Source organism: Macrotis lagotis, chromosome X (genome assembly GCF_037893015.1).
Source record: "Macrotis lagotis isolate mMagLag1 chromosome X, bilby.v1.9.chrom.fasta, whole genome shotgun sequence".
Classification (NCBI taxonomy): Eukaryota; Metazoa; Chordata; class Mammalia; order Peramelemorphia; family Peramelidae; genus Macrotis; species Macrotis lagotis.
Window position 1 is genome coordinate 673,916,290 of NC_133666.1, and position 12,515 is coordinate 673,928,804.

The window sequence follows — 12,515 nt, forward strand, 5'->3', positions numbered from 1 at the left end:
CAAAAAAAAAAAACAACCTAAAAAAAAAGAAAGAAACCTAAACAGACAATTTCAACAGCACTGAAACATCATTTGTCAGTCTAGTCTTTAGATCTGCCAATCACATAAATATCTGCAAGTTTGATAATTGAGGGGCCCAAAATATGGCCGTCTAGATAGTGTTGAGGCTAGGTAAAAAGAATTTAAGTGATCAGGGTTCAACTGTTTTGGTACAGTCCCTTGCAACCCAGGATAAGCTTGGGATCTTCTTAGATTCTCTTCAGACTGGGAACTTCTATTAAGCATTGGCAGCAAGCCAATTTCTCCCTTCTCCCCTGGATGCTAGTGGAGATGGCACTGTACAGGTATGATATATTTTTCAAAAAAGTATTATGGCAAACTCTTATGTTTAATCTGCATCACTAACATTTTCTCCATCAATTTCTTACATCCAGACAACCATCAAAACAATCAAACTTTAAATTCATGGTTTTTGTAGATTTCTGAATTATAAACACTCCTTGAATATTTAGCAATCATCTTTCACAGTTTATTCAACACACAACTGATATTAGGGAAAATAATGAGTGATCTCTTTCCCAGCATCAAAGTGGAAGAGCAGCCTCTGTGCTTTGTCCTTGGGTTTCTGTCATTGGAGGTCATCATCTCAGTGTCTCTGAACCAAATGAGTTGTCTTTTGTCCAGGTAGACCAGTGATCCCTGGTCTCAGCTCTGCTCTGACACTCTCCCTTTTCTCAATGTCTCCCCCCATTCAGGGAGGCTCCTCTGCCAAGGGCACCGCTCTGAAGGGCCGATCAGATGCCGACATAGTTGTGTTCCTTAGCTGCTTCCATGGATTCACGGACCAAGGGACCAACCGGGCAGAAATCATCAAAGAAATCCGAGAGCAGCTGGAAGCCTGCCAAAGGAAGAAGCAGTTTGACGTGAAGTTTGAGATTTCCAAGTGGGAGAATCCCCGGGTGCTCAGCTTCACACTGAAGTCCAAGACCCTGGACCATAGTGTGGATTTTGATGTGCTTCCAGCCTTTGATGCTTTGGGTGAGCTGCTTTTAAAGGGAGATGAAAGTACTTCCCTTAGGCCTCATTCTCCCCATTTAGGTTCCCCCAGTTAAGTTTACTGCTGTGATTTCACACACACACACACACACACACACACACACACACACACACACACACACACAAACACTAGCCACTCCCCCAGCTTCTGGTATTCCTCTGAATGAATTTTGAAGCACCCTTTCTAATGAAAAATGATGATACCAATCCAGATTCTGAAAACCTGAGAGCAAAGTGAAAATCTGCCCAGCTTCTGCTTTCAAATGTATTTCTACTCATTTTTTTTTGTTTTTACAAGGTAATGGGGTTAAGAGACTTGACCAAGGTCACACAACTAAGTAATTATTAAGTGTCTGAGGCCACATTTGAACTCAGGTCCTCCTGACTCCAGGACCAATGCTCTATACACTACACTATCTAGCTGCCCTTTCAAATGTATTTCTTTCTTTCTTTCTTTCTTTCTTTCTTTCTTTCTTTCTTTAGGTTTTTGCAAGGCAAATGGGATTAAATGACTTGCACAAGACCACACAGCTAAGTAATTATTAAGTGTCTGAGGTCAGATTTGAACTCAAGTCCTCCTGATTCCAAGACCAGTGCTCTATATACTGTGTCACCTAACTGCCCCAACCTTCAAATGTATTTCAAGGTGTTGACTAAACCCTAGTACCTGCTGTGATTGAGGACTAGGTAACCACTTCAAATTCTGCAATTACACCTTGCAGTCACAGATTTTTTTCCTTCCTCACCCCCCACTTCATGAGGTTTCTCTCATAAATTTTCTCCCTTTCCTTCTCCTTTCCCTTCTCCCTCTTGGACCATCTCAATGGAGAAGGAGACTTGGAGTCAGAAAAACTGAAATATCTAGATTCAAATCCTTCCTGAATTATTGTTTGACCTTGGACAAGTCACTTAATCTTCTCTAAGTCTCAATTTTCTAATCTGTAAAATGAAGATTGTAATAGGATCAATGTTGTCACAAGGACCACATAAGATTATTATCTATATCTATATCTATCTCTATCTCTATCTCTATCTACATCTACATCTACATCTATATCTGTATCCATATCTATATCTATATCTACATACACATATGTACAAAGACAGAAGGACAGATAGACCAACAGACTCTACCTTCTCCACTCTCCCTGGCAGATTGTCTTACTCCCTAACATGTACTTTTCTTCAGACATTTTCTCTGTTGTCCCCCATGCTTAGTAGTTTCTCCCTCCTCATCTCTGCTTACTGGCTTCCCTGGCTTCCTTGAAGTTCCAACTAAAATCTCATCTTCCACAGGAAGCCTTCTCCAACCACCCCCTTAATTCCAGTGCTCTCCTTTTATAGCATATTTTCTGTTTACCCTATCTATAGTTTGCTTTGCATATATTTGCTTGCATCTTGCTCCCCCATTACCTCTTTTGGTAGACCCAGAGTTTATTTCCTGCCATGTCAAGGGCACAGATTAAATATTTATTGCCTTCCTTCCATACTTGTCCTCAGTATGTCCTGTGCTCTTGGTTACTGGTCTAGTCCCTCCACTAGTACTCTTAAAACAAGGGGAGAAAGAAGGGGCAAAATGTAGCTGTCTAGAGATGACTATGTAGCACTGGCCCTGAAGTCAGGAAGACCTGAGCTCAAATTTGACCTCAGATACTTAATAAAGTGTGGCTTTGGGCAAGCCTGAAAAAATGTAGCTGTCTAGTTAAACAGGGATCACTCTTCCTTTCCTTGGATGCCCTCTGCTATGGGTATAAGGATCTCTTCTCTGACACTGTTCCTCAGGGCAATCCCAAGCCTAAAGTCCTCTTTCACTTGACTGCTTTATCCTGGAATGTGTGATTCTAATCCAGCTTCTTGTTCTCTAGATGGGGCTCAGAGATATAGCTGCTTCTTTCAGTCAATCACAAGACATTTCCTGTGTGGCATCGTCTGTTTTTTTCCCCCAATGATCAGAGCAGTTTGTTCCTCTCAAACTGATCAAGAATTTTCTAGCGACTAATTTATGCTTTCTACTTTTTTTTATTAATTCAATCTAGCTATCTAAGTCTTTATTGTATTAATTGGTATGAGTATTTTAAGCACTTTGGGAACTTCAATATTAATGTTAGATATAATCATTAAGTCTTTGGGTTTTTCCTTTCTTTTTCATTCCTTCTCTCACTCTTTTTCTTTTTTCTCCTTTTCTGTCTTTCTGAACAGGTTATAAAACCTGATACATTCTCTTCTTTTCTTCCTTCCACCTTCCTTTTTGCCCCTCCATTCTTTACATCTGTGCACTCTTCCACCCTTCTTCCTTCCCTTGATTCCTTTCCTTTCTACCTTATCTCTTTCCTTCCCTCCTTCCTTCATTCTTTCTTTTCTTCCTTTCCTTGATTCCTTCCCTTCTTTAATTCCTTCCTTCCTTTCACCCTCTTTTGCTATCTCCTTTTTAAAAAAAATGATATAAAACTAAATTGAGAAAATAGAGAATGTCAGTGCCAGAAGGGATCTCAGACCAGACAAATAGTCAACCAGTACTAATTAAGCACCCACTTAGTTAGATGCTAGGCACTGGTTTTGATGCCTAAGATCACTGAGAATTTGTGGTAGAATTGGGCCAAGGACCCAGGTCTTCTGCCTCTCTAGAGAGATCCTCTCCTTCATTCATCAGCAAAGGAAGAAGTTACCCTCGGCGACCTGTGAGGTCCCTTCCAGTTCTAAATCTGCAGCACCATGATCCTCTAATTATCCTTGATGTATTGGTGAATGATCCCTTAAATCAGAACCCATATGGGTATGATTGTAAAATAACATATACTTGCCTTACTAAACTGGAAGTCTTTAAGTTTTTAAGATGAAATACACCTACCGTTTTGCTTATATCTCACTCAAAAGTTTCTATAGAAAGGGGCAGCTAGGTGGTGCAGTGGATAGAGTACCAGCCCTGGAGTCAGGAGGACCTGAGTTCAGATCTGGTTTTAGACACTTAATACTTAGCTGTGTCAAGTCACTTAACCCCATTACCTTGCAAAAAAAAATTTCCATAGAAGCCTATGGACATGCCCCTTATGCAGCGATGAGCTAAAATACTCTGGTAAACATAATATGTTTCTTTTCTTCCTCATTTTAGGCCAACTGGGCTCAGGCACAAAACCCAAGCCCCAAGTCTACATTGATCTCATTAACAGCTACAATAATGGAGGTGAATTCTCCTCCTGCTTCACGGAACTGCAGCGGAATTTTGTTATCTCTCGTCCCACCAAATTGAAGAGTCTAATCCGCCTGGTAAAGCACTGGTACAAACAGGTAAAGTCCATTGGGCAGCCCCTCAATTCTCCAGGGATGAGCCTACAAAGACTTCCCCTTAGGTGTGTTCCAAGGTCTCTCCCTACTTTTACTTTTGGGCATCTAGATGGCACAGTAGAGTATTGGCCCTGGAGTCAGGAGGACCTGAGTTCAAATGTGACCTCAGACACATAATACTTCCCTAACTGTGTGACCTTGGGAAAGCCACTTAACCCCATTACCTTGTCAAAAAAAAGACACTTTTACTTTCTATGGTATAGGTTTATTTCCAATTCTGAAATTTTATGCTCTAAAAATCCTTCCAGATCAGACATTGCATATTCTAAGGTCCTTCCCAGTTCTGACCTTTCATGTTCTAAGGCCTGCCCTAGCTCTGGCATTACCTGATCTTAGGCTTCTCCCAGCTCTGACAATCCCTATTTGGAGGCCCTCCCAGCTCTGATATTCTATAACATAAGGTCCTTTCCACATCTGATATTCCATGTTCTAAGATTTAATGGAAGGGAAGGCAAGGACAGGAGTCAAATGGCTTCTTTTCAGAAGTAAGGAGCAGCTAGGGTCCAACTACCTGGGTAACACCCAACTGACCCTGGGGTTATATTTTTGCCCTTCTCAGATGATTTTCTTCCTCAATTATAATAACCCATAGAATCATAAGAATTATGGTTCATGATGACCTTGGAGATCAGCTTATCCTTTATTTTATAGTATAGAAAATTATGGCCCTCAAAGATAGGCATCTTGCCCCAAATCTCACAGGTAACAAATAATAGAATCAGGATTCAGACTCAGGCCTTCTGACTTCAAATCCCATACTCTTTCCAAACAAGCTAGTCTACCAGCTTTACAAACCAACTCCTAGACTTCCTAAGCAGTGGGAAGGGCAGGGCAGTGACTTCTTTTACCCATTTCCTTTTCTGTTTTCTCTCACCAGTGTATGAGATTCCCCAGTGGGAGAGGGCCTCTTCCTCCACAATATGCACTAGAGCTTTTGACCATCTATGCCTGGGAACAGAGCGGTGGAACAACCCAATTTGACATGGCGGAAGGGTTCAGGACAGTCCTGCAGCTGCTCCAGAATTACAAGAATCTCTGTATCCACTGGAAGGTCAACTATGACTGTGACAATGAGATCATCAAAAATTTCCTGACTCAGCAACTCCAGAAACCCAGGTTCTGATCTTCTCTTTCTCTCCCTTTCTTGTAAGGTTTTTAACTCCCATTATTTATTTTTCAAGTCAAAATAAGAGGCACCTTGTGATAAGTGCTGGATCCTTAAGGGAAGTAGAAAGGGAACAAGAGCATATTAAGTGTCTACTACAACCCAAGCAGCCCCTTGATTCTTCAGGGCTGAGCCTCCAAAGGCTTTCTTTTTAGGTGTGTTCCAAAGTCTCTCCCTGCTTTTACTTTCTATGGTATAAGTTTACTTCCCATTAATTTCTTTACAAATATCTCTTTTTTTATCTTCACAACAACAGATATATTATATTCCCCAACCCATTCCATGTGTTTCTTTGATTAGAAAGAATCCTGAGTTCTTTAGCATTCAAGGGCCAAGGGCAGGGATACAGGGGGCAGTGAAGGAAGGCATCAGAGGGATATGTTAGGGATTTCAGGATCATATATTTGGGACCTCTAAGGTTATCTAGCCTAACCCTTTGGTTTTTGAGATGAGGAAAGACCCAGGAGAGGGGTGGAGAATTAGTCTGGTATGGGAATGGGCTGTGAATAATCCATATATTCAGAGTTAACTATAGCTAAGAATCTCTTGATTGGGACCCATAGGCCAATCATCCTGGATCCTGCTGACCCAACTGGGAATCTGGGTCATGGTACCCGCTGGGACCTATTGGCAAAGGAAGCTGCCTCCTATGCGAACTCTGTGTGCTGTGCAAACAAGTCTGGGGACTTGATCCGGCCTTGGGTTTTTAAGGTGAGAAAAATGCTCAAATGACTCAATTAGGGGAGGATTCAGGATTCTCCTGAGTCCTGTAAATGCAACTCTGGCAAGCACGTGAAAATGCTGAAAATATTCACAGGAAAGAAAAAACAAAATGAAGAAATAGCTATTGAGTCCAGATAATCCTTCCTTATCCACAAAGGATGATTAGAACTAGACCAAGCATCAGAATTGAGTCCTATTGGTTTTCATTCTCAGTTGCCTGTGGTTACCTGATGGTGCTTTTCTAGGTCTTTGCGAATTTCCTATTTTCCTTCCAACTTTACTAGCAGAGGTTTGGGATACAATGGTTATTAAGATAGAGGTATCAGTATCAAATAAATAATCTTTGTATCCCTTTAGGTCTCTTCATGAACCTGGGAATATCTACTTCAACCCTAAATTCTTCATCATGTGGATAACCTAGCTATCATCCTTTCTGCAGAACTGAAATGCAAGATCATCCACCAGATGTGTGTGCATTGGTTTCCTTAAGGGATGCTCTCCTGCATATCAAAACTCAGCCTATCCACCTCCCCATTTCTCCCAGGGATTTTCTTAACTATGGATTATTCTTCCTTTGAGTATGGTTACCAACCCTTTTCCATTCTCTCATCCTTTAATGATGGTCCTTATTTATGCTTCAATCATCTGCCCTCTTCTTCAGAGAGTTCATTTCTTTCTATGGCATTACTTATCTCTGCAGATGATACCAAATGGCCCAACTCTCGACCAGATTTCTATTCTGAACTTCATCTGGATGACCTATCAGTACCTCAAATTCAGCATGTTCAAAGCTGAATTATAAAAGGCCAGACTTGAGGCTCAATGATCTGTATTCAAGTCCTTTCTCTGACATATTCACTAGTTGCTTAATCATGGACGAGTCATTTCATTTCTTGGAGATACTGTTTCCCTATAAGTAAAATGGGGACACAGTTATACTATAACCATAACTCAGAATCTCTTTATTGGAACCCATAGGTCAAACATCCTGGATCCTGCTGACCCAACTGGGAATCTGGGTCATGGTACCCACTGGGAGATATTGGCAAAGGAAGTTGCTTGGGCAACTAGATGGTGCAGTGGATAAGAGTGCATTTAGGGTCTGGAATCAGGAAGATTTGAGTTCAAATCCAGCCTCATATACTAGCTATGTCACCTGGGCAAGTCAATTAGCTCAGTTTGCCTCAGTTTCTTCATCTATAAAATGAACTGGAGAAGGAAATGGAAAAAAACACCCCAGTATCTCTGCCAAGAAAACCCCAAGTGAGCTTATGGAGAGCTAGACAAGGCTGAAATAATTGAACAACTAAAAGAATCTGTCTAACATAGTTGTGAATTTCAAATAAAGGGTTTTATAAATCATGAAGAGCTAGATTAATGTCACAGAATGTCAGAACTAAGGGGAGCCTTAGAATATAGATGTCAGAAGTAGAAGGGAATTCGTTAAATAAATAAATGCATTTTATTGAACTTTTATTTTTATATTGACTAGATTTCCCCCACCAGCACCTTCCCTCCCAGAGAATCCCTGATTATAACAAACTTTTTTTAAAGAAAGGAAAAAAAAAAGGGAGAAAGAGAGGGGGAGGGCAAAAAGAGAGGGAAGAAGGAAATAAATTTTCATTGATTTCTTTTTTTTTACATTACTTAGATTTCTCCTGTATCTCTACCTTTTCCTTCCCAAAGAAACACTCCTTATGATAAAGAATGTTTTAACAAGGAAGAGAACAAAATTAAAAAACTGATCAACAGATAAGAAAAAAAATCTGGCTTTGTATGCAATGGTGCTAATGTATGGACTCTGACCTCTACAAAGCAACAGAAAGGAAGTGTCTTTTCATGACTCTTTTTGATGATCTCATTTTTTATTCTTTTGTAGTGGTTGTGTTATTTATATTGTTGTTTTCATTGTGTATATCGATTTCCTGACTTTGCTTTCTTTACTTTTCACCAGTTCATATAGGTCCTCTCATGCTTCTCTGTTTTTATTGTATTTGTTTCTTAAAGCCCATTAACATTCATGTATCATGATTTGTTTGATCATTCCCTAATCAAAGGGTATCTGCTCTGTTTCCAGGTTTTTATAGTGCTACAAATATAACTGTGTCTCTCTATTTTACTGATATGGAAACAATTTCTTTTTTTTTAAGAAAGATTTTATTTATTTTGAGTTTTACAATTTTTCCCCTAATCTTGCTTCCCTTCCCATCCCCCCACAGAACCAGCCTGTTAGCCTTTATATTGTTCCCATGGTATACATTGATCTAAGTTGAATGTAATGAGAGAAAAATCATATCCTTAAGGAATAAAAATAAAATATAAGAGATAGAAAAATTATATAATAAGATAAAGGATTTTTTTCCCCTAAATTGAAGGTAATTGTCTTTGGTCTTTATTCAAACTCCACAATTCTTTCTCTGGATACAGATGGTATTCTCCATAACAGATGGCCCCAAATTGTTCCTCATTGTTGCACTGATGGAATGAGCAAGTCCATCAAGGTTGATGATCACCTCCATGTTGTTAGGGTGTACAAAAAAAGTATACACTCCCTGCCTCGACTTGGTCAGCCTCTTGCAAATTGGCAACAGACCTCACCTCACCAGTCTACCAAAACTGCTACCTCAAAGGTTGTCAGTGATGTCCTAGGATGTAGATGATAAATCAATGGTCATTTCTTGTCATCATCCTTATTGATTTCTCTGCTATGTTTAACACTGTTGACCATCTAACACTATTGACTCCCTACTTCTCTATGGTTTTTCATGGTACAACTTCTCTATTTGTTCTCATTGCTACTTATCTGCCTACACCTGAGTTTCCTTCCTAGAAGAATACCTATGTTCTAGACCCTATTCTCTCTCTCTCTCTCTCATATTCTCTTTCATAATTATCCCCTTAATTCCCATGTATTCAATCATCATCTCTATGCAGGTAACTATCAGAGGTGTGAATGCATTTACATTTATATATGTATATGTAATATGCATGTGTAGATACACATATTTTGTATATTGTATGTGTATATTATGGAGAGAGAGAGGGAGAGAGAGAGAGAGAGAGAGAGAGAGAGAGAGAGAGAGAGAGAGAGAGATTTGTGTGTGTATGTATATGGGTATGACTTTTAGGCATTGCCACTGAAAGTCTTGTAAGTATTTCAAACTCAGCATGACCAAAATGGAATACATTATTTTAATGACTTAAGTACATCTCTTCTCCTAACTTTCCTATTTGTGTCAAGGATAATATAATCCTTCCAATTTACCTTGATCTGCAATTTCAACATTCTCCTCTCCATATCTAATAAATTTCAAGGTCTTACATTCTTATCATGGTCAAAATCCTAAGGGAAAAAAAATGATCTCTACTCATGGTCTTTACTTCTCAACCACTTATCCTCACCATTTGAAGTTCTCATCAGTTACTATTTTCAGTCTCTCCCTCACCAATCTTTTCCCCCCACAGTCAGCAGAATAATCTCCTTAAAGCATCAAATCTATCATATCACTTCTTTACTCAAAAAACCCTGATCATTCCCTATTGCCCTTAGGATTAATTACAAAGCTGAACTGATGTGATAACAAAATTCAGAGTCAAACAATTTTTGGAAGACTTCAGAATTTTCATCAATGCAGTGGATGAAAGGAAAAGCAAGTTTATCCATCTTCTTGACATGGATGGATACAAGATACAGAGAGAAACATATTCTTTGCCATAGATAGCAAATTATTTAGCTTGATTATATATATTTGCTATAAGTTTTATTTTCTGCTTTTATTTTTTCAATTGGAGCAGGAATAGGAAGTGGGAATAAGAAAAAAATGTTCATTGATTTTTGCTTAATTGATTGTTAATTGGTATTTTCATTTTTAAAAAGGTTTTTTTAGAAGAACTCCTCTGTTTACTATTTTAAAACCCTACATTAAGTGGTTATATTCAATCTTTCCAATTTTATTGATAATTATTTGCCTTCAAGTACTTCATGGAAATACTAGAGTAAGACTTGCAACCTATACCCCAAACTCAACATGCTAATTGTCACCTCCATACACCTAACCCTGGGGCTGGAATAGACTCTCTCTTCCTCACCTCTACCTTCCAGAATTCTTGTTTTCCTTCAAGGTTCAACTCAAAATCATATCATCTCAGAGATATATAAAGCAAATGCTGTACAGAGAGTAGGAAAGTCGAGTGTGATGCTTCCTCCAAGTAACCTCCCTTCCTTGACCTCCCCAGTTAAAAGTGTTTTCTCTGTTTTCAAATAATCATGGCTAGCATTTTTATAGCACTTTAAAGTTTGCAAAACACTTTATAAATAATGTCTCATTTTTTATCCTTTTAACAACCCTGGAGCTGAGGGTGAAGAGGTAAGCACAATTATTATGCCCATTCTACAAATGAGGAAACTAAGGCAGGCACAGGACAAGTGACTTGCTCAGGATCATATAGCTTACAAATGTCTGAGACAGCTTTAGAACTCCAGTCCAAAGATTTATCCACTTACCCACTGCTAGTCTCAAATATCCTGAGGGTGTTTTCTCTGAATCTCTGTCTTGTCTCATTCCATCCCATCATGTGTTGTATGGTTGTGGGAAGAATGATGAATCCAGACTCAGGAAACACAAAAGTTCAAATTCCATTCCACCACTTAATGACTGTGTGATAATGGGCAAGTCATTTGACTTCTCAGACTTAGATGAGGCTACTCATCTGTGAAATGGGTATAAGGAGACCAAGCGATACTGAAGGATTGTGGAAAAGTTTAATAAAGATTATGTGCAAGGTTTTTCACAAAACACGTGCCTTATAAATGTTTTGTTGATTTGAATTAATATATGGGAAGTATTCTGAAAACTTGTTATAAGTGATTCATAATTATTAAAACTTAGTCTAGAGTGATTAAATAGCCTTTAGTAATTAATTAACTTTTCTGCAGAAAAAAGACCATTTCCCCAAGTGGGAAAGGCCCCAAAGTGTGATGGTGTCCAGTCTTATATGAAATCTGAAATGTTTTCTCCTCCCCTCTGAACCAGTCATTGGTCTGAATCATCAGGGTTATAATCTAATCAATATGCCCACCCATACCACTCTCTCATATGCATTCCCCATCCTGGTCATTATGCTCATGAGCACATAGGAAGGGTATAGTAATATGTATGGACTTCATTAATCAAGCACACTTGCAGAGGTCAGGGACCCTATGTCAATTCAGGAGTAGGTAGAGCAGACCTGGGCTAATTTAACATATGATCAGGTTGGAAGACTCCCAGTTCTGAGATTGGTTGAGGTCAATTCCTTTGTCTCCCCTTTTGTCTCACTGTCACATACTTGCAGATAGACACAACACCCTCAGGTAGGTCCCAGACTTTGTTATGTATATCTTAGAAAATATCCTTGTGGAAACTAGATACCCTACATCCCTCAAAATCCCCCATTTTAAAAATAAGAATTTGGTTGCCACACCTTATTAGTGATTTCTTCCTTAAATCACAATCCTCACTCTTTTTCTATCCAAACCTTCATCTCTTGTTTGGTGATAACATCTGTCACTGCCTATACTCTTATGGTCTGTTGGGAGTATAAATGGAGTTTGATAGTTCCAACTCTCTTTCTTGGCAATGGGTAGGCAACAAACAAGAAATTTATTCACAAGGTGGGGTATAAGTAAAGATAACACACTTATAGAATCAAGGGGAAAGTTACAGATATCAAAGGGGCAGATCCCCTTGACCAAACAATGTGTACATATAGATGCAAGATGGAAAAGATGAACTGCTCCAGTCTCTCTCTCTTTCCCTCTCCCTCTCCCTCTCCTTCTCCCTCCCCCTCCCCCCTCTCTCTTCCCCCCTGGAGACATCTGATGACCTTCTGCATCTTCAGAGTTGGTTCCAAAATGTCCTTTCCAGTTCAGGGTGACTGGTTGAGATCTTTTCTGGTAAAGGAACTTCTTAACAACATTTTACTCAGAACAAAACTCATATCCATCACTAGGCAATAAAATTCTGGAGCTTATTACAATTTATATTTTACTTTATTCACTATCATGTTGATAAACATACTCCACTCTACCAAATTGACTTCCATAATTGCTTCACTTCACAGGTGAATTCACTGAAAATTGCTGGATTAAATTGAGTTTGTAACATACATTTGACAATCATTTTAGTATAAAGAGTGTTCAGTAAGTGGCTTACTAAAAATCTTAACCTTTTGCTATTATTACAATAAT

General features: G+C 39.0%; 1 protein-coding gene across 1 annotated transcript in view; it reads left to right on the plus strand.

Annotated features, from left to right (window-relative positions):
* Window positions 1–9,152, plus strand: part of LOC141501628 (2'-5'-oligoadenylate synthase 3-like) — a 28,670-nt gene extending 19,518 nt beyond the window's left edge. Inside the window, exons 12-16 of the mRNA XM_074205792.1 lie at window positions 756–1,038; window positions 4,166–4,341; window positions 5,276–5,514; window positions 6,127–6,274; window positions 6,644–9,152. Of these exons, the coding sequence (XP_074061893.1) occupies window positions 756–1,038; window positions 4,166–4,341; window positions 5,276–5,514; window positions 6,127–6,274; window positions 6,644–6,655 (858 nt within the window). The 3' untranslated portion in view covers window positions 6,656–9,152. The remainder of the gene's footprint in view (window positions 1–755; window positions 1,039–4,165; window positions 4,342–5,275; window positions 5,515–6,126; window positions 6,275–6,643) is intronic.
* The last annotated feature ends 3,363 nt before the right edge of the window (window positions 9,153–12,515 follow it).